The 23669-nt window shown below is 38.6% G+C and overlaps 1 protein-coding gene across 1 annotated transcript; it reads right to left on the bottom strand.

Annotated features, from left to right (window-relative positions):
- Positions 1–10778: 10778 nt before the first annotated feature.
- On the bottom strand, positions 10779–18416 carry KERA (keratocan). Its single transcript, XM_067559094.1, has 2 exons — positions 17531–18416; positions 10779–10948 (listed from the first exon to the last, which is right to left on the bottom strand). Exons 1-2 carry the CDS (start codon positions 18414–18416, stop codon positions 10779–10781), a joined length of 1056 nt encoding a protein of 351 aa, XP_067415195.1.
- Between the last annotated feature and the right edge of the window lie 5253 nt (positions 18417–23669).

Here is a 23669-nt window from a genome sequence, read left to right as displayed (position 1 = left end):
AAGCTGGCATGAGTATAAATAACAGTGTATCCACGGTAACGCTGGTAGCAGTAGTGGAAGCCTGGTTGAGCTATGCCAAGCACACACCCACTGGTTTCAGGCAGGTTTTTGCTCTGCACAGCACTGCTGCTACCCATGCTGCTATGACAACACTGCGCTTCTGCTAGCTCTGAGAGCTAGCACAAATAAGTGTACACAAGCAGAGGAATCACACTCCTAACTCTTAGTATGGGGGTAGCTTTAAAGAGATATTGAAGGAATGACCAAAGAAGTAGGAGGAGAACCAGGACTGGATGGAGTTGTGAAAGCCCAGGGAAGACAAGATGTCGAATAATTTACCAGCTGCTAAGTTTATTATTTGCATATTGATGTAATTTTGCATAAAGAAGCAAAATTTAATCACCGTTCATTGCTGTTGTGCATATGTTTGTTTTAAAGCTAAGTATTCTAAAACCCCTAATGCTCCACAGCAGTGGTAAATCTTTTCATTTTCTGATGCCAGATTTTAACTATGTGAATTTTAACTATTGAAAAGCCAACTTTCTATACATCTGTTGTTAAAGCTCAGTTATGATTCACAATATGCCTTATTTTATAGTTATGGGTTTCTCCTGTGTAAAGACTGAGGGTCAGAACCTCAGCAGGTGTAAATTATCTCCACTGAGGAGCACTGACACTAGCTGAAGATCTGACCCTGGAAACTGTGTGGTGGCTCAATTATATTAGCCAATGGTCTATGTGGACAGGATGAAACCACTAAACTTATTTGGCTTCTGACTTATAACTCTTTAGAATCCTACACCCCCCAGCCCTTCGCTGTAGAATACTGAGTCACATGCATCCCTGCTGTAAATTACTTTGAGCCAGTGATGAATTTAGCCCCTTGGAACAAATTCTCTTCTCATTCATACCCATTGATCCCCATTTACTAATGGCAGATTTCAGCCCATGAAAAGCATTCAATAGAACAAGCACCTTTGGGCTAATTAAAAAAGCCCTTATTTTTCAAAAGTTAAAAAGGAACACTGCTGGGGGAAGGGCAGGGGCCGTTAACTTTTATTGCTAATGTATTGTGCCATTAGATGTCACTGTGTCAGCAGCTACAGGGTGTCTCATTCCTATGGGGTTTGTTCTGATAGTTTGAATTGATTCCATTTAGAGAACATTGCTTAAATAAAATGGTGTACATAGTACAGAACACTGGACCATTGAATAAAGAGGTACCACGGAGAACCCTAGGATCTATTCTGCAGGGAGGAGGAGAACTGACGGCAATACAAAATGTTCCCTTTGGCAGTCATGCTTTTCCAGTCTGCCCAAGATACATGAGAACTTTTATTATATAAAACGGAGCTTTTTGTGAACTTTTCCTTTAGGCTTGCCAATGGTAGATGATGACTTTAATTTTTTCCAGATACGGACTTGGTTTAATACAAATTTCTTTTGTGTGAAGCAGAATAGGATAAATGGGGCTTGGTCCTAGAATGTTTTTTCCTTTTTACAACTCCTTAAGGCTAAATTTAATAGAATTGCAACACATTTTGGCACTCGATCCCTGCTCTAAATTTTGTGGCATTTGATTGTAAAAACAGCTTATTTAAAATTGTAAGTCATCCGTACTGTATCCTTACATTTTCCCTTTGTTTTAATGGACCGTAATGTGCACTCGAATTCAAAATGCTGTTTCAAACAGAGTTGTTTGAAGAACAAACCCTCCCACCCCATTTCAAGTTTTTAGAAACAGCTGTTACTACTGCAAACAGAGAGGTGCTTTGATGTGCCCCATTCTCATTTCATTTTTGTTGGGTTCTTTCCAGAATAGCCTGAAGCCTTGATTGTGGCTAAAAACTTCATTATTCTGTAAGTAAAAACAGTTCAAATGGAACAAAAAGTGCCTTTGTTTCATAATAGTTTGTATTCACTGTTAGGCCTCTTCCCTCATCCCTTTGGCTTTTGAACTCTATTTTGCTGGATTTCTTCCACTGCTGTTAAAAGAGATACTATAGTTATGGTTGAAAAAGAATGCTAATTCTAACCCTTTGTTTTCAGACACTTACATATTTTCAACAAATGTTAAAAACTATCTTTTTTGCCATGATATATTTTATGTTTGTCCTTCCTCTCTTTTAATGAAGTTGCTTCTTTAAAATTTGAGAGCTTGGCAACTTTCCGCTCACCCATTTTGACTTTCCTGAGTTTGAGAAAATGTGAGCAACAGGTCCCCTTGCCTGGGCATCTCTGTACACAGGACACACTTCCTCACCAATACTGGTCCTAGACTCCAGTGGCAGTCTATGATTCCTAGGCAGAATCTCCACAGGACTTTCACACAGGACTGTCCCCTTTTTAATTGCTCTCTGCCATGCAACAATTGTCATGTTTACTAGGCATCCTGGGCTACTGCATCATCCCTTGCCCTCTGGACTGTTATGCGCTCTCTCAGGGGTCACCAAATTTACTGACTCCCCCGAGACGCTCCTCCCCTCTGAGCTGTATCCTCTAGCACTGGGTTGTCCAACCCATGGTCCGCAGGCCAGAGTCTGGCCCACCAAAGGCTGCTATCCAGCCCAGCGGGGCAGAGGAGCAGCACCTTCTCTCCAGCCCCATGCTGGCTGGGCACAGCAGCAGCCTTCCCACCCCTCCCCTCCAACCCCCTCATGAGTGGGAAAAAAAATTGCAGTGTGGCCCTTCACACAAAAAGGTTGGACACCCTTGCTCTAGCACCACTACCCTGCCACAGGGCAAGAGCTCTGGGCCCCCCATCCCAGTCTGGTAGGCGGAGAATGCGGGGGACATAGGGGACTCTGTGAGCTGCACTTTAATTGGTAAAGAGCTGCATGCAGCTCACAAGCCACGCATTTTTTCCCTCCCATTTGGGTAACTTAAAACCAGTTTAATTTTGTGTGTCAAACCTGGTAGATATGGTGTCCTTGTGAACAAAGAATACTTCTGAGAATTAAAGAATGCATATTCACATGTAAATAGCCTATAAGTACTATGCATGGGCAGTATGTTCTTTTCAGGTGCCCAGACATGCATATAACTGGATAGCAATACATTGAAATAAACACACACAGGGCCTTATCTCATACTGTTTACACGAGGAAGAATCTCAGTGAATGTTAAGGGCATGTAGGTCTTCAAATCTGGCTTTTGTGTTTGTTTTTTTGGCTAGTGTAAGGAGTATGGGATCTTCTGCAAAGTGAAATATAATATCTTTTTTCTTTTATAAACAACATCGCACATTGGAAGAAACGCACAATGGGATTCTGATCATATTGAGGAAAATAGAATTGTAGGCACTGGAGCTCAACACAAGAGCGGCTTCACTCTCATTCCTCTTAACATCTCTCCTCACATCACAAAACTGTCATCATTCTCACCTGCTGTTGAACCTTCAGGCCCTAAAAACCATCTCTATTTCCACTTCCCCGGTATTGTTAATCCAGAAGGGAAGAGGAAAATATTATCTATATTTCCCACAATTTTCTTCTTCATCATTTCTTCTTTCTTCATATCTGGACAGAAGCCCATATATGTCACAGAGTTTGTGGTCCAAACCAAGCCAGTGAGAGATGTCACTACTTGTCCTGCAATCCTGGGTTCCTTACAATGAAAGCTTTGCTACTGATGCTCCCAGCCTGGGATGCTCACAACCTGAAGAGAGTGAGTGTGAGTGAGTGTGTGTGTGTGTGTGTGTGTGTGTGTGCGCGTGTGTGTGTGCATGTGCACTAGACTGCCCTTGTTCAGCAGCTCAGACCAAAGCAGTCTGTGTACAACCCCACTCTGACTTCCTTCGGCCTCGGTTACAATCAGCCAAAGTGACCCCAACACACACCCAGTCCCAAATTTTCCCAAAATCATGTGCTCTGCAACTTCCAGCTCTCTTGGACAGTTGTGAGAAATAGTAAGGTTAGTTTGTTCCTCTAAAGACATAAAAGCACATCACAGCTTATTAACCTAACTGGGGTACATACGCCTTTCCCTTTAAATACAGCATTAGGTTGGTTTATAGTAAAAATAAAATAAATTTATTAACAATAGGATATAGGTTAAATGATACCAAGTAAAAGGAACAAAGTTAGAAAGGGTTACAAGAACATAAAAGTGAAAACACACATCTAAAAGTCTAAAATTTAATTTAGCAAGGTACTGCCTTTGTTCAAGGTCATTTCTCTCACCAGTCATTCTTCTTTCCACCCATGTCTGAGTTTCCCTCAGACAGGATCTTCTTTAGAAGTAAAAGACGCTGACTTCCCTTGTCTGCCTAAGTGAAAGATATTTGCCTAAGTGGGTTTCTCACTTATTTAGTTCTAGGAACTTCAACTGCCCCTTGATTGAAGGATCCATCTTTTTTAGCTTGCAAGAGATCTGGTCTCGTGTGTCTGTCTAGTGATGGATGCCACAGATGGCTACTGTCTTTGCTTATGTCTTTCAAAGTTCAACGACTTTGTTTCAAGAGGCAGGATGACCTCATGCTGTTTTTCTCTTCCTGTGGTCTTCCCATCTACTGCTCATTTCTAGGTGACAGTTGTTCAATGATGAATTTATGCAGCAAAGGAGACCACGTGATCTCACCCAGGATATCAAAGACAGAAGTAAAACACACCAATGAGTCTTAAAGACCCAAATATATGTTTGCCCTCCATAAATGAGATGGATTTGATGGGACATCCATACGTGAGACAAGGTTACCCAGTTGTTGGATTGCACCCTAGAGGTTTATACTTAGGATTCGATCTGTGAATATTCTTTCTGTAACCACCTGACCTAGACTTTCAGCTAGGACACTGACATCCCCTTCTTTTCTGCCAGACTTAAAAATAAAGACTGTTCACTTTTAATTGTGAACTGGGCACCCACAAGAAGCAAAAGACAACAAGATCTGGCACTTAAAGCACCTACAGTACTTGCCTCTGAGCTTGTGGGATGCCTGTCACATGACCAGACATCTGAAAGAGTTTGATGTACCACATGATTCCATGACAAATTCCAAGTGAGAATGTCACTCAGAAATAATAAGCCATCGACCATCCACAGTTTGACATGTCAGCTAATAAAATTAAGTACACAACCGATTGTATGGGTTAAGCTAAGGGTTAAGAGTGAGAACATTACAGAGCTGATTTGAAAACTGGCATTGCCTCCTCATGCATTTCCAACAAATCATTAACAAAAATTAATGATTGTGGCCCATTTCTATATTCCTCCTGGAATTTATTCTGAAAGGCTATTCCACATCGTCATGCAACAGTGCACAGAATATAGTAAGGCATGATTTGAAGAACACTCAGTGATTTTTATTTTCACATGGGCACAGATCCTGCATGTTTAGACAGTGCTCAAATGTTGGATTAATATTATTAACCACAGTACACTAAAATATATCCCAGACAATAGACAATGTTCCTGGCTATGATCACTGCCCTGTCAGCCCCCAAGCAAGTAATATTGGACTACTTTGAGAGGTGGTGAATATCTGGTTTTGAAAAAGACCATGACCTACTACAGAAGGCAGTTTTGAGCCATAGTTCCCAACTTTCTGGACTTGCAGACCTGCATTAACAAGATATCTGCACCTAAGCAACTCTTGCTTCCAGCCCCCCCTACTTTCTTTCTCAACTCAAGATCCACTTTTGTCCCAGTTTCTCAAAGTTCTCTCCTCCAAATCAACCTCAGTCTCTCTTATTCCTTCCCTTCCCTTCCCTTTTCCTTTTCCCTTGTTGTATTTTTACAATTCCTCATTGACCCACCTCGGGTCACTTCCAAGGTTTCTCCTCCTCTGTTGCCCAAGTATATAGCTGGAAACTTGCAAAAAAGTTGACAAAGACAGTTCAACCCTTCTGCCAGGTGCTGTCAGCAGCAATAAGGGCTGGGTTCAAATAGCCAGGAGTCCTCTTAAAACTAACTAACAAACACCACCTGCTCAAGTCCTCTCCCACTGTTTCTGGGATCACTAACTACCTTTCCTGGGAGCCTTTCATAGTCAATGCTCTCCCCTCCCCACCCGCCCACACTCATAAACAAAGTCTGTATGAAACAAGGGACATTTTAGTATGGGGGGGAATCATCTTGGGAAAATGCATTAATAATATATCTATATGAATGATAATAAAACACTCCCCTATGGTAACATTGGCAGTAGTCTGTTAACATGGTTACTTACCCACTGGTATGAATATCCCATAAGCAAATGCACCTTTATCACACCACTTCCCCCGTGAGTGAAAATACTTCAACATATTTCAATGATGAACCAAATCTGAGGAAACACTTGCTGACAATTATATAGATTAGACTATGGAATAGCCTCTTAATCTCCGTTGCTTGACTCATCTAAAACTAATGTCTGTAACACTAGAAAATATACTCTAGAGAATAATCCTACCTGAGAGAAGGGAAGGATGAGAAGGGAAAGGACAAGTATGTCTTTTCCATCTCTAAATCCAGTGGTTTATTGCATGGATCCAATATGCTAGCCAAGATGAATCCAGTTGGTTTTGGATTGCTACCTATTTTAGGACTCTTGACGTTATTGGCCCTTGTAGAAGTCTGGAGGACAGTTCCTTCTATCGACTTCTGCAATCAATGTTTGCTTCTCTTTAATTGCTGCCCCCCGTAGAAGTAGCTACATGCTACTTCTGAGGCTGGCTCCCTGCTTGTTTCATCTGATGTAAAGTCACCTCTGCCTTACTAAATATTTTGTGTTGTATGTGCTTTTGGTGCAGGGGCCTTAATTAATTCTGTGGGGCCTCTCTCCTGTCATTATACAGGGAATGAAATACATCCTCCCACAATCCTCAGCTTCCAGTCTCCTGCTCAGGCCTTTCCAGCCCTAGGCAATCATTGCTGACAGATTTGTTCTAGTCTCAGGAAGGGATGGGTGCTTATTCTTGCTCCTCAAACCTTAAGTTTTATTAATGCTCTTTTATGAAGCATTAGTCTCTCCTTCTGGGCTGTGTCAGTGTAGTAGGGTTTACAGGCTCCACACTAAATCAGAGCAAAGACTGGAGTAGTCCCCCCCGACCACTCTCTGTCATGACAAAACCCCAAGTGGGGAAGAGGAGACCCACAGGCAGTACTGAGACCCACCGTCTATGACCCTGCAGGGCCCCCTCCAGGAAAGGCAGACTGAAAAGAACTGTGAAGCCACTGCCTGATCTCTAAGCCAGAAGGCTATCAGACTGACCACCTACAGCCTCCCATTTGGACACAAAGATAGAGAAATCAATGATCATTGAAGTGAAATGGTTAGATCATACCTTATATACACTTCTTGCAAAGCACTGGTGGTTAGGAAGTTTAATTAGTAATTGACAGTTGTTGCCACACCCCTCTCTCCAGCAAAGTGCTCAGACCTGCTTTGTGCCCAAGTTCTCAGACTCCTCATAAATACACTTATTTTTGTGACAATATGTAATATTCCAGTCAGAGCAGTTTGAGAAGACCAGAAAAAGTCATGGAAAATAGATGTCATCTCTCCCTAAAAAGCTACTGGTGCAATGGACAGCAGGCTGGATGAGACATCTTAGGGACATTTCCAAGCCTGTTGTACAATAATATCACCCTGTCCTCCCTCACGCACCTCAGCAAGCACCCATTGGCAAGCTAGCTTTGGCCCACACGTAAAGTCAGACAGATGTAGAATCTGACTCTCTGGGGCGTGCTGCACGTGAGTTCCATTGCACTGACACCACCACTGTAGCAATAAGCATGATTTCAGATACTCCAAAGCTGAATTTAGATCTATAGCTTTGAAGCCGGATGAAGTTGGAAGAAAATTCCTTACTTTTTGTTGATTTATTCGGAACATTAGTGATATTGTAAATATTTATGGGAGAACAGGTTTGTGTACAATAGGACTCACCCCCACCCTAGAACTGAACCAGTCTCTCAGGTTTAAAGGCCGGGACAAAACTGTTTTTCCATACATGCCTGTGCTTTTCCTGGATCTAGCCAGGGGTGGAATCAGAATGGAGCAAAATATCCTCAAAGAGGCAGTTTCAAGGAGCCCATTTGTTCATTTAGCTGCTGTGTCTGGTATGCTCCTTTGACATAATGGAGTTCTCCATTGTCTGTATGGGAGACACAACATTCTCAGGGGCTCGTCTAAGACTGTAGAATGCATTTCCCTCAGGAACAAAGGACTGCCACAAATCTGCTCTAAGTGCAAGGTGCATTTCTTTGCCTTAGCCTTTGCCTTCTCTAACATAAACACATAGGGAAAAATCTAACCAAAACAAGGAATTCCACTGTACACACTCCTCCCCTTGGGAGAAAATGAGATAACACTTATGACAGATGTATAGTAATGTTGCTTAATGAACTGCAGGAAGGTGCTCAGATACTATAGTGTTGAGTGAAGTATAAGAAACTACACAGAATAGAATCCAGATTGCTTGCTTTGCACATGCGGAACACAGAAAGGGCAGCAACAGTAGCTCCTCATTGCACATTTCCTTCCTTGGCTCCATGGAACCTTCCTCGTGGATATACCCCCATCATTCTGCTTTTATGGGATGGAAGGGGACAAGGCAAGGAATGACCACTATCCATCGAATCAACCAATGAAGGTTATGCTGTATAAGATAATGCTGACTCCAGAAGCATTATTTTATGTATTCACTCTCCCACAATTATCCCTCCTAAGATGAAGCTTGGGTGGAAAAAAAGTGATAAGATTAATGTCATTTGAAAATGTACAAAACTGTTATCAGTAAAATCAGGTTCCCTCACAGTCTAGGGTCCCTATCTGTTTATTTTATTTATTTATTTTATTTGTCACCTTTCAGAGGCAGAGACTATCTTTTTGTTATGTGCCTAACACAATGAGGTCTCAGACCTTGACTGGGCCTCTAGACACGACTGCAATAAAAATATTTAGCACCACTGATAGGGTGGTGATAGATAGATAGATGGATTGATGTCTTCTAAAGCAATCAGGAATTATTTTCTAAATAAAACCACATCATCATATCTTAATTTAATTATTAGTAATGTCACATTACTGCTTTTCTAAGAAATAAATTACTATACACCACCATTATCAAAGTTAAGAACATAATTAAACATGTCTATGCACTATATAGCTACATTTTAAAAAAAATCTTGTGTGTTTGTTTTTCTCCCTATTAGTGAATACCTATGTCTAGAAAATATTTAGTTATGAAGGCAGGATAGTATCCAACCAGCACACGGGAATAACCATGAAAGCAAAATCTTTTGCAGTAAGGTTTATGAAAGAACTTATTGCATTATGGTGCCATTTTAAGTTAAAAACTGATTTCTGCAGTGTTCATTTAGCAATGTTGGGTAAATTCAGATATTGACCAGAGGGGAGGGGAAATAGAATTTACATACAACTTGCATAGTCTTTATATGCTTGTCATTGAGGTCAATCTTAAAATGTCAGAATTAGATGCAGGCCAAAACAGAGCAACTATTTGCTTCTACTTACAGATAAAAGGAGACTAAAACAATGTGATCAGTGGGTAATCATTTATACTAGATATCAGAAATAGCAAAAATCTTCATATTGTCCCCCAGTGATCAGTCCGCTTTAATATTCAGATTATGTTCTGAAACCCCCATTATTGTCATAACTTACTATTAGAAAAGGAAAGAATGACTTGATAGAAAGATGGACTTTTTAAAAATCTAACCTCTTTGCATGAGTCAGTAGATTACTAAATATTACACTAAGCTGATTACATTTGCTTTAAAAAATGACATTCTTCCAATGAAAACATTTGGATATTTTGACACATCCTTGTCATGTATCTGCAGGACATATTTTGGGGCTTTTGTTTGTTATCATATTTTTTTCAAACAATAACTAATTCCCCACAACATTCCTGTGAAATAGGTAAGCAGTATTATCCCCATTTCACCTGTGTGGAAACTGAAACACATTAGTTAAGTGATTTACTCAAGGCCACAGAAAGAAATGTAATTAGAACATTGAGGATTGAATCCTGGCTCTACTGAGGTCAATGCCAAAAGGCTCCCATTGACTTCAATAGAATCAGGATTTCAGTCTGTTTTTCCTTATCCCCAGTTTTGAGTTCAGAACACTATATTTCACAGCTCATGTATTCATATGCTTGTCCTATATATGCATAGTTCAATATATGTGGTGCCCCTAGGAAGTACTATGGTACCCAGAGTCTAATAAATTTCATGCCTATGCAGCTAGGGAAGCATCACTAGAAGACTTTCATCTGTAAAGGAAAAAACACCCCCAAGAAATTGGTGTAATTTATTGATACAATGAAATCACATAATCATATCATTTACAGCAATGCCTATTTTAAGAAAGGAGAGTATAAAGTATGATAGATAATAGCAGACTAGTACATCATTTTTTATCATATATATCAGGCCAAGTGTATCTGTGAATTCATAAATCTGAGCATAATAACAGAGTGTAAGGAAATTATAATTTGACCCAGCAATGTCCTTAGTGGAACTGATACTTAATGTAGAATTTAGCAAGATAGCCAAAGAGTAGACAAGAACTTACACTGGGACTGTGGAACATTACAAATACATAATTTGCAGGATATTTGCATTAGGAATTAAAAAAACATATTGCATATAGATCTGGGAACCTCTTTTCTGAAAGAAGAGCAATCTTTGCAAATGTAAATGATACTAGCAAGTAGGAATTTAAAGTAAAAAGAAAAAAATACTGATTCATTTATGAATTAGATCAAGTTTCATGCCAGCAAAACTTGCTTCTTAAACTCTGACAATGCAAATGTGATAGAGAGATATCTTTAAATAACAACAGCTTGAAGAAGCCGAAAACATATCATGACGTCCAATGGGATAGGAGGCTGAATTTCATTTCCATCCAGGCGGAGATAGCGGAGACGTGGCATATTACTGTAAGAACTGTGATCTTCGATGGCAATAGAGGTGGGACATATTAAAGTGCCATTGACACCTATAAATACAAATACATTATGTACTTTAATTAGCATGAAAAAAGTGCAAGGAGATTAACTTTTCTAAGGTGCATTTTAACAATATTTATACAGTGTTTAGCAGTTCTTTTCAATGTTATAAAATACTGAATTGTCATAATTTCAGTTAAAAAAGAATAAGTGTGCTAAAATAGTATAATCAGATTCAGTATGTAAATGACTTGTCATGATTATTATAAAGTTACCTTCTAGAGAGGTACCAGGATGTATGAGTAAATTTTGGACAGCTGGAAGAATAGGACATGTAACTGCTAAGATGAAATTTTCAAAAATACTCCATGTTAGCCTTTATTCTGCTCGCATTGGACTTCAACAAGGGCAGAATTAGGCCAAAGCTGAGCACTGCTGAAAATCCCACTTTAGTAAAAAATATTGTCCAATTGATATTTGATATTCAAATGGTAAGAGTATTGAATCAGAGGAACTCCTCTTACAAGTGTCCTTTCTAGAGTGTTAATATACAAGCTCCCCAGTTCTCCTATATCATATTGAACAATGGCTTCATCAAATTTCACATCATAACTGATTCACTGGGTTGCTACCATTCCCATTTACTGGTAATAACTGCAATTATTTATAAGCAACAGGTACCTCATTTTATTTCAGATAAGATTTGAAATTGTGGCTCAAATCACGTAATTTTCATTAAAGTTAGGGGTATTACCTTCTTTACATCTGCCCTCCTCAATTCTATCTGCGGTTTCAATTGGATAAAGTATTTTTCACGTCTTGTCTTAAACTGTTGCTTAGTGATTTTCAGCAGGTGCCATGCTTCAGCCTATAAGTGGTTTCATATTAATTATGGCTGAAGTAATTTTTTATATCAAAGGCAGCAAATTCATTGGGCCAAATGGTGGTAGTTAGTTACTAATTTGAGTGCCTGAGGCTGCTTCTGGTCCCCTGTATACCCCCCAAAAAGAGCTTGCAGAGGCAACTTGTAGTAGGGAAACACGTACATTCTCTAAGCAGCCCAAAGCTAATGCCGGTCAAAATTTTTCTATTTAAATCTTTTTAATCAAAACCTAAAATGTTTTTGATTTTTAAAAAACTGAAATGCTTTGTATTGGCGCATTTCTGGTTTTTTGATGAAAGCCCCAAAATTGTCTATGAATATTTTTATGAAAATAAGTTTTGATGAAAACAAACAACTTTAGGTTTTATCAATGTTTTTACAGGGGAAAAAATGATTTCCTGAACGGTTCCATCCAAAATGCCATCTGTAACGTCAATTCATGCTTGGATTTATATCTTCACAACTCAAAGGGCCAGAAACGTTTTTTTTTTAATTAAGGTTTTTATATTGAAGAATATGAATCTCTCATGAGATCTAGATAAATACATCACATTGCCCAAGATTTGACTCCTTTTATTATATACCCCACTACTGGCATCATGGGAATGTTGTGAAGTTTAAATAATGCTTGTAAACCTCTTGGTATTCATGGAAGAAAAGTGCTACAGATGTGAAAACTTTTATTTATTTATAATTATATTCAGAAGAAGGTATTAGAAGCCAACCCTTACTACAAGAATTATATATGATAATATATATTATGGCTCTATCTGTCTTGCAATCAATTTACTTTATTTGTGTAATAACGCTATTGACTTGCTATAAGGTTCATATATGTGTCAGACTAAAAAATTTGGAGCCCTAGAGTGATATTTCACTATACGAGCCGTTACTAAAAGGTGTGATGTTGAATGAGCTCTATCTAGTAGAAAATATCTGTCCTTTCAGGCCACATGGGATTCAGAAGACCAGTGACACAGGGCAGTCTAGTCAGAAGATAGAAGTGTCACAACATAAGAAACAAAAAATGCCCTGCTGTGCTTTCTGTCCAAAATTTCTCTCTCTCTGCATTGGGCTTCAAAGTCCGTATTACTTATTTAAACCTTAGTGCATGGCAACGAATGAACACAGAATGCCAGACCATAGATCACGTTAAAACAAGAAAGATCTCTGAATGGTTTGGGGCATCTTTCACACCTCTCATACTAGGATCTCCAAGACTATCTCTAACTAATATTTCCCCTCACTCTGCTTGGCTGCCAATCAAATGAAGATGTCTTCCCAGTTTCCCTCATGCTATTGTTGGGACTCCCATCGCCACTGAGGTTTTGGAGTGGGATAAGAGAGCGAAATCTTCATGCTGATGTATCCCTTCCTCATTCTTGGCAGAGCTTTCAGCCCATGAGAAGCAGCAACAGTGAGTTTGAAAAGTGATGTTTTCAGCCTACTTGACCCCTTTAAAATTCTGCCTTTGCTGAAGGATTCTTAAGGAAAAGCCTGTCCCTGCTGATAGGATTGTCATTGTGCTGACTGCCATACATGGCCATCTACTTATGTGGACAGTAGCCTTGGTGGTCTGTGTAATGCCTAAACTGGGAATATGGAGCCACTACCCTGGTATAAATGTTCCCTTAGAGTAGGAAATAGCCTCCCCTTGGTACATAACTCAGTAAGCCCGCTGAGCATTCATAGTCCAGCAGCTGCAGAGGATCTTGTTTTTGTTTTTGGTGAGAAAGAGATGTTCAGTAAAGCCTGGGGTGGGAGGGGTGGGATCTTACTATTTTAGAAAGAGATTTTCTGAAAGGCCTACGATAAGGGAGCAGAAGGTAAGTCAGGCCCTTCACCTCCAGTTCTCTAACCCACAGCTGCACCCTTTGTGTTTCAGCTGGAGTACTGGCACCAGTGGCCTCCCTTTTCACAGGAAATAATGTCAGCAGACATTGAAAATCTCCAGACCCTTGGCGGCATTCTTCTCAAAGCAGCCAGCACCAGCTATAGTCCAGGGTTCAAAAGATAAATCAGGGCTTACATCCCCTCCCCCAATAAATTCTCTAGAACGGACACAGAATGGCCCACTTTAGTACCAGGCCCTGAGACTTTGCTTTCCACCTTCACGTGGGGAATACCAGCAATAGCTGAGCAGTGCCTTCCCAGACTTCACCACTTACTCAACTCTGAAATTTGGAATCTGTTTTTTTTTTTTTTTTCTTCAGTAGTGACACTGGTTGCTGGCCTCCATCCTATTTCCCTGCTGGCACTATAAACTTTCACCCATCCAACCACTCTTCCTGGCCGTTGTCCTTCTCATCTGTGTTTTTATCCCTCTTACGCCAACACTGACGACTTCTCCAATTTAACCCCAAGTCCTTTAGGAAAACCCCTTCAAATTGACTTTGTGTCTTACGTTTGTTTATATATGTACATATTTTATTTATATTTTTAAAAGATACTACGTGCCTATTGTCAACCTGGTTACTTTGTTTTAATGTTGATATTTTCTCCCATTCTATCTGTTTTTTGTCCTTTAGATTATTTCTTCTTTGAGGAAGAGTCCATGAGTGAAATCCTAGCTCCATTGAAGACTCTCATTGACTTCAGTGGGACCAGGGTTTCACCCCAGGTTGTCCTGTGTTTATACAGCCCTTAGCAAAATGGGGCTAAGACCATGACTGGGGAATTTGGTTGTAACTGTGAAGTAAATATATAATAAGTAAGCAAATTCCATAACAAGTGATATTGGTGTCTGAGCATCTACAGATCCTACTACTTTTATGGTAAGCCATCTACCTAATACACTACGGTACTGTCAAGCATGTGGGGATATTCAATTTTCATCTCTCAAGTAAAGTAAAGAGGACCAATTCTGTATGCGAAAAAGCTAACTTACTTTGGAACCACTTTATGGAGAAACTCGATCCAAGCTTTTAAAATTGTTTTTCTTTCAGCAACTCTTTAAACTAATCACTTATCTTTTGTAAGTGGAAAAACTGATCTGCAACCTGATGTCAATTCACATCACTTCTGCCAGGCAAAATTACATTCTTATGTCTTTTGAACTTTGATCCTAAAAGTCTTCTGAGATGTTAGATGTCAGAACCAGTGACTAGCGGAGTAGAATATGTCCTTACCATTTACATCTTGAGCAGCAGTAGTAAAATGTTCACACAATTATCTTATGTATTAACTGCTTTTGAATCTAGTGTTGATTTGTATTGTAATTATTTTTATTGTTTATAATTTTAAATTTGAACTAACATTGAATTAGGATATCTTTAGCTGATTTTCTTTCACACTCATGTTTTTTAAGATTAAGGGTAAAATTTTCAAAGTTTATAACTGAGTTAGGAGCCTGTCTCATTGGAAGTCATTGGGATTTAGGTTCCTAAAGCCCAGATCCTCAACAGTATTTAGGTGCCCAACTCCTGATGAGAATATACCTCTTTTGTAAGAGGAATTTAAGATTTGAAATCACTTAAGCACTCTTGAAATTTTACCTTTGATCTTTTATTTCTTTAACAAATAACATGGCTGCTATTTAAAGACTTCACTGTTACCTATTACACCAGGTAAATAACTGCTCACTTTCCACTTATTTCAATTGTGTCCATCTAAAGTGACAGCTGGTAAAGTGTGCACCTGGAGCCCTGCGGTGGAGGGATTAAGATAAATCCCTTTACAAAGAATGGGCAATGGAATTTGCTCAGTAATGACACATGCCAGGAGCACTAATTAAATTTCAGTCTTTTTGTAGTCCACTTAAATGGCATCCAGCTAAGCACAATTATCACACCCATATAAAGGTTTATACATTTGACTTTGTAAGTGCAGACATTGAAATAGTATTTAATTAACTTGATTACTTATAATTAAATGTGCACCAGTTGTTAAATCATTTCTTTCCCAGAAATCAAACTGTTAGTTTTAATACACTATATGAGATATTTTCAGATTGTAACATGACATCACATAGTGATAAGGAATAGTTTTATTAATTCATTTACCATGTTAGAAGACTTTAGGGGTGACAAGAAAGTTAGAAAAGGAATAGGACAGTATGTCGGACCAAAGTATGAAAGAGTCAACATGTGGAGGCTTAGATTTGTTTAGTTTCTTTTGTGCAGTTATTAGTAAGTGATCACTTTTTGGTTTTGATAGCAGATATAGTTTACTTTACTGGCATGAAAAAGTTAGGTGATTTTAGTTTTTCATGACATTTGATTGGGAAACATTGATGGCATAATTGCTCATCAGATCCTATGTCTGAATGGATGCTGGAAGTATGTTGTTGCAAGCAGCATGATAACATGATAGACTCATAAACTTTAATGTCAGAAGGGACCAATATGATCATCTAGTCTGACCTCATGTACAATGCAGGCCACAGAACCTCACCCACCCACTCCTGTAACAAACCTCTAACCTATGACTGAGTTATTGAGGTCCTCAGTCATGGTTTAAAGACTTCAAGGTACAGAAAATCCACCAGCAAATGAGTTGTGCACCATGCTACAGAGGAAGTCAAAAAACTCTCAGGGACTCTGCCAATCAGCCCTGGGGGAAAATTCCTTCCTGACCCCAAATATGGTGATCATCTAAAACCCTGAGCATGTGGGCAAGACTCACCAGCCAGACATCCAAGAAGGAATTCTCTATAGTAACTCAGAACCCACCCCATTTAACATCCCTTCACAGGCCATTGGGCATATTTACCATTAGTAGTCAAAGATGATAAACTTTAAGTTTATGATGATAAACTTAAATTATCTTGGGAATGAAATATGGTGTTAATTCTTTATACCATATGAAAAGCCATAAAATAGATCAAAGGGATCGAAATCCTAAAATCTTGACTCAGACTAAACTTTTGTGAAGTCTGTGGAAGTTTTTCTTGAGAAAGGACTGAGTCAAGATTTCAGGTTTTATTTCACAGACTCCAAAAGATGGAAAAGACATAATCAGATTTTCAAAACTCAGCTCCTAATGTGTCATTATTCACATAGACAAGGTTGATCAGGGCTATGTTTATTAAATATTTGGTGCCTGAAGCAAGACTCCTAATTGAATATTCAGGTATCTGAATAAGTGGACAGATTTTCAGAAGTGCTGAGCACTCACCAGCTTTCATTAATGTTAGTGGGAGCTGTTGGATGCTCAGCAACTTTGAAAATCTGGCAACTTGCTTAAGTGCCCAAGTATGGATTTAAGAGCCTGACTTGAGACACCTATTTTATTTGTTTTTTCAGAAAATCTTAGTCCTTGTATGTAAAATCCCACATTTGATTGCTCAAAATGGCTAATTGGCTGCTTAATTGGGAATTTGAGTGTGCAGGTGCACTTTAATGCATTCATTTATATGATTTGCATGCCAAATGCTCTGTAGGTACAAGTCCAGATTTTGCACATGCCATATCGTATATATGCACATATTTTGTTGACATATCTTAGAGTCCAAACCTTTAGAAATTGGCCCCATGAATCATCTTGCTCATTATTCTTGTCTTTTTACATTAAAGAAGTATTTTTTCTTGGTTTCTTTGCATGTTGATTATAATATCATCAAGACTGATGATATAAAATATGTTTCAAACCTCTCAGGAAATTAAAGGAATTAACCAGTTCAAAGATTCCTGAATGTAAGAAAACAGCCATTCTTGTGCATAACCAGACAGTGAAGTGCTTGTTTTGGTGAAGAGATATTTAATAGGATTGTAATTCTTGGTGTGATCCCACACTGACAATATACACTTACTTTTGATCCTGTTGTGATCAAGGTGAAGATGCTCAAGATGAGCATTGAAGGGTGGAATTTTAGTGAGTTGGTTGTGGGACAGCTGTAAGTCTAGAATAGATGAAACATTAAACCCGTTTGGGGGGATGCCGTCATCAGATAATTTATTGTAGTTCAGTCTAAGGAATGTCACCTTGGGTATTGCATTAAAGTAATTTTCTGGGATCACTTCAATAGAGTTGTTGTCCAAAAACAGCTGCATTGTATTAGCTGGTATGCTTAGTGGCATTTTCTTGAGGGAGTTTTTTGCTATGTTGAGTTGCATGAGGTTATTGAGCCCTTGGAAGGTGTCACTCTGGAGAGCGCTATCCAACAGCTTGTTATGATGCAGATCTAGCATAGTAAGGTTTTCCAAGTTGCTAAAGACGCCTTCAGGGATCCTGGAGATTTTGTTTCTAGCCAGTCTCAGTTGCTCCAGGCTTGTAGGTAATGGAGCAGGCACCTCTTCCAATTCATTATCTTCGAGAAACAAGTAAAGCAGACGCTTCAGTTTGCTCAGCACACCTTCTTCAATTCCCTTGTTGGTGATTTTATTCTTGTTTAAATTTATCCATTTCAGATGAGTGGCGTTCACAAAAGGCTTCTCAGAAATTGTTTCAATCAAGTTGTTTTGCAGATAGAGGTACCAGATTCTTGCTGGGATTGCAGGTATTTCTTTAAGTCCTTTGTTATCACAGTATAAAGCATTGGGGAAGCTAGGCGGACAGAAGCATTTTTGTGGACATTCAAAGGTGAAGAGAGACCAATCCTCTGGATCCATCACATCATAGACTTGTCTCAAATTCCGAGTCCACACAGTATTGGTCAAAAATAATATCAAAAGGCTGGGATAGACTTTTACAGTCATTGTTTGCCTTACAAAGGGAGAAAAGCAATTAGCTATCTCTGTAAAAGAACAGCCTGTACCAAAGTCATGTATTGAAGACAAATAGAAATAATTGTATTCTTTAACAGCACACTAGCAATTTTTAACTTATCACTGAAATAGTATTGCAGTTTTTCTTTATATGACATCACTCTGTATACTAGGGGAAAAAATGGGCAGTAATATTAAAGATATCAAACAGTACAATTTTCACCCTGGCACAATATATTCCTGATCCAAGTTAGATTTCACTTTGGGTGATCATTTCAAGAATCTGGAAATGTTACTTTTTATATTAAATCAATGATCCCTATAAATCTGAAAATAGTTATTTGTAGCATTACATAACATTTCCTATGGAGAACCACTTTGTGTAAACAAAAGGTTACACATAGCATCACAGTCAAGACAGCTACAAATGTCAGTTTTATTAATTCAATTTTACTGTGTTCCTCCTTGAAGGTAGTCATATGTTCTTACTTCTTTTACTTCTAAATTATAAGGGCATCTGGATCAGATTTTCTAATCACACAAAAAAGAAAGATCAAAGAGTATTTTAACAGCTGTTTGGCATGCTCCAAAAAAGCCTGGAGAAATCTGTTTGAATAATCCATTCCCTTGCTCTCCCCTACCCCAAATTAAAGTTTTTCTTCCTTAACTCCCCCTCTTTGGTAAATAACTTAAAGAATAAGTTCTGTATAAGGACTTACCCTGTTTTATGAAATATACAAATTCACTTATTTTGTATCCAATTCCACTTGACACTTTTCACTATTAGACAGTGAAAGGGACATCATCACTTATAATTTGTTCCTATGGATAATGTTTGAGTAGCCTAGTAACAGTGCTTCATAAACTCTGCTCTCTTTCTTACTTTTTGATAATGATTAGATAGCATTTTGGAATATAAATACAAAAGATCAGCAGCACAAACTTGTGGTGAGATACAAAAAGTTACTTTGGCAAAAATAAGATTTAGATTGAAAGAATATCTCTGATATCACTAGTGCAAGAGTAAACTTAAGGATTCTCTTATTTGTGTATAAAATGTGATCATTTATTGCTATTCTTTTCATTTTTATTGCTGTAAGCAGCAAGTGCTGTATTCCCACAGATCTGCTAACCTCAAAAACTGCTAGAGATTTGGAAGTATTCCAAAGAGGACAAACAAAAGATTTCTAGGGGATGTCATAGTTGATTTACACTTGAAATGATATCCCCCTATTACATAAATATCTATAGCCTTACAAATATTTTTAAAAGTAATGAAAATAATTTACCTTGTTAATCAAGTTACTGGAGATATCTGAAGCCTGCTAGAAATCAGTTTACAGTGCAAAGCTTTGTCTGCTAGCAATTTGTTGGATCCTGTCCTCCGGACAATTATTAGCATATAAAACCTAAAGTACACACGCATCCCATGATCCATTCCCATATACACCTTATCTATTCTTTCTAACTTGACAATGCTTCAGAATTCGCTTACCTCAGCTTTCTTGGATCTTCTTTTTCTATTGGTCACTGTTGTTAGACTGTAATAGTTTGACTCAGGCTACACGCTGTGTTTTATGAATACAGCCTAATATATACGCATCAGTGCCTACAACTTTTAACCCCTAAAATAACTAAGGCACCTCGGCACCTAGATATGAAAAGACAGGAAATCCTGACTCAAACATCAAGAGGCAACCGTACTAGGGACACTTTCACTCAGTCTGTGCTCAGATTTTTAAAAATGAGCAGGTTTGATCTAGATGAAACAGGTAATATATAATGCACCTTTTTTCACAATATTATGTGACGTGGTAATTTATAGATAAAGTTTGCTTATATCATACTTCATTTTCATAATACCTAAATCAGGACAAAAGGAATTAAAACCAGTCCCATCTGGTCCTACGGAAGTCTTTTATTTGATTCTGATGAAAACCAGATGCACAAATGCCATTTAAAGATATAAATATTGATTAGAAGCAGCAAATAGTAAGACCATTTGCTAAGAACTTTTTAACCAAATATATATTTTAGTTCTATAAGAATTAGACAATGCATTTGATCTCTTCTTTCACAAAGATATTCTACATGCTCTTCTCTAGAGATTGTGTAATCTGCTAGACATGACTTTGTGCCTCCTGTTGTGAGCTCTTTTTTTAAATAATTATTGCACCAATAAAGTGGTTTGTTTCTATTTTCTTTTAAACAAGTGTTTTCCATCCATTATGCTACCCAGAACACAGATACATGCTTCTCACATTGTCTCAAACTCAAAGTAACAGTTTAATTTCAGGAAAATTAGCCATGTTCAAAGATAATGTACTGACAAAAGTATTTTAAAGGAAAAGCTAAGGTGAAATACTGCCAACATAAAATACATTCTGCCATCTTTATAGGGCTTTATTTTATAGGAGTCTTGCTGATATAATACCACTTTAGTTTTAGTTTTATCTGATTTGGTTTAATAAAACATAATGAAATGTTTTAGGACACTAAATATTTGGGTCCCACAAATAGGGTGAGTAGAAAGAACTTAGTAGTAAAATACACAAAAAGGTCTGTAATGAAATCTAATTTTTAACCCTTACTTTTTCAGATCATCTTAAAAACAGGACTGTCATCCTGATTCAGCAAAACACTAAATATGTGCTTAACTTCAATGAGACTTAGGTGCATCCCTAAAGTTAAGCACATGCTTAAGGCCTTGATTCAGCAAAACATTAAAGTAAATGCTCAAATCCTATTTTTTTCACTGGGATTTTAGCATATGCTTTATTTTAAGCAGAAGCTTAAGTGATTTGCTTAACAGTTCAGATTTCTTCAAGGCATTTCAATTATTCAGAGAAAATTAATTTTTTCTAAGGCTACTATGAGCTGAGGTGTGATTTTTTTCCCCTCTCTTCATGTACACATACTTGTGCTTGATCTCCTTAAGGTAGTGTCAGTATAAATAGCAGTATAGGTGCAGCAGCACAGGTAGTGGTAGCGGAGGCACAGCTGTGAAGAGTGCATTCCTAACAGTTTCAGGTGGGTGTGTACTCTGCATGGCTCAGCCACACCTCTGCTACTGCTGCCTGTGCTACTCCAGTTACAATGCTGTTTATGCTGTCACTAGCTTAATGAGAGCTAGCACAAGTATGTGCCTGTGATCAGGGGAATCACTCCCCTAGCTAGTAATGTAGATGGAACCTAAACTGAGCCTCATACATGGGTATTCTTTCATGTGCAACATGTTGTATATTTAGATGTAGAATTAAAATACTTTAAAATATATAGCACTTAATGTTAATGATGAATAAGGTTATAGGAACTGGATATACCATGTTATTCCTGTCACTATGATTGTCACTTTAAATATCTAGGCCTTAAAATGTTTAGTCTGATCTCCATGAGCAGCCATAATATTGCCATGGACTCCTCTGACAGATGTTAAAACAGGAGTTGTTTGACAGTTGCAGTGAATGGGAGAAAGTCAGTGAGGAGTTGGAAATATGGTTGTATGTATTTGTATTATTTTATTTTATTACTTTCACAGCAAATAGCCCCAAAACACAAAAAAATGGTATGTTCATGGTCATTGTAAAAGCCAGACTATGCAATGTAAACCTGTTCTGACATTGTAGTACGCTTTTGCATAATGTATGGAGGGGATGTTGCGTTACTGAGATCTGTTCACTATTGAACTGAGACCATCAAAATCTCTTTACTATGAGATGTAAACTAGTGAGGAAAATATCTATTGTGATAGTCACTAAACTGCCAGCTGCCAGATGTGGTATGTTTTAGAAGAATAGAAAGATTGACTGTTGTATTATGCTTTCTATGGGGCTGAAAGTAACCTTTAACCTGCTAATTATTTACAGGCCTCTATTATGTATTGCTGGGGAAAAAATAACAGCAGTGAGACTCTTGGGGCTAAATTGTGACAGACAGCATGACTACATGTGTGAATAACTACCCATCAGTGTGAGAGGGAGGTCACAATCTGGCCTTAGTGGTTTAGAGCCAGGCATTTCCCTCTATTGTATAACTCAAGAGCAAAGGAGCAGAAAAAATGAAAGAAAAACTCTCCAAATCAGGAATGGAGAGACTGGTATCCACTCAGGATTATGGAAACCTTTGTGTGAGCAACATGTGCTTGGAATACTACAAGAATTTGGGTAGGTGGCCAGACTGAGTTACCTACAAAAGAGCCCAACTTTCATGAAGCCATCAAGGTTAGAATGGCAGGATGGTCCAGTCCCTAGCTTGAGACATGGGAGACCCTTGTTCAATTCTCTGCTCTATCACAGATTTCCTGAGTGACTTTTGGTCACTTAGTTTTTCTGTGTCTCTGTTCCCCATCTGTAACATGGAGTTGATGACCTAGATATCAATGATCATGAGTTACTTAGATACTGTGGTGAGGGGAGCCATGTAAGCATCTAAGATAGGTCAACGTTGAATTATATCATCACCTCCTGATCTGCATAATTAATTTCTCCATGGAAGAGATAGTATCCTGCACCCACAATGGAGGATCTAGCAGTAGCATGGCATGTAACATGGCCATGTGCCCAGGGATGAAACTAAAATGTGTTGTGAGGGGTCTCAGGTCTGTCAGACATTGGCATATCAGTAGCCATTTGTGACTTCCCCTCCCCTGCAATCTGGACTGGAGTGTAGCTGTATCACCCCAATTCCTCACTCTTGGGTCCTGACATACCCCGCTTTGCTGTGTGAACCACCTACTCCTGGGTCAGCCCACGCCCAGCCTCCTGTGAGTAATCGGTCCCTGACCTAGTAAAGGAGCACTTCTGGCCAGCCACTCATAAGATAGACTCCCAGCAAACACACCCAGCCCCAGATGCAACCCCAGAAATTGCCATCTTGCAGGGTTCAGTACTGCTCCGTGTAATCGCATTTACATTTGTCTGTCAATTTATCGAAGAAATTGATATGCACTAGCTCTGTCACTCTAAGTGGAGTCTCTATACACACTCACTCCACATTCACTGTTTTAGATAAAACAAACAAATAAATGTATTGACTACAGCAATATTTTAAGTGATTACAAGTCAGATTAATATTAATCAAGATATTTGACCACAATTAACTAAAGTAATAAATCGCATGCTAAACTAGACTTGATATTTCAGTAGCTTCCGTGATGTCAGCTTACCCACAGCTGGCTGCAATGTGTCTTGCAGCCAGGCTCCCCCCTGTGGGTAGATTCTCAGTCCTTGGTGTTGCTTTGAAGAT

The sequence above is a fragment of the Emydura macquarii genome, unplaced genomic scaffold, assembly GCF_026122565.2.
Source record: "Emydura macquarii macquarii isolate MOO-44397 ecotype Brisbane River unplaced genomic scaffold, CSIRO-AGI_Emac_v2 contig_2205, whole genome shotgun sequence".
In the NCBI taxonomy this organism is placed as follows: Eukaryota; Metazoa; Chordata; order Testudines; family Chelidae; genus Emydura; species Emydura macquarii.
The sequence above is the reverse complement of the archived record's forward strand: the minus strand, read 5'-3'. Positions and strand labels throughout refer to the sequence as shown.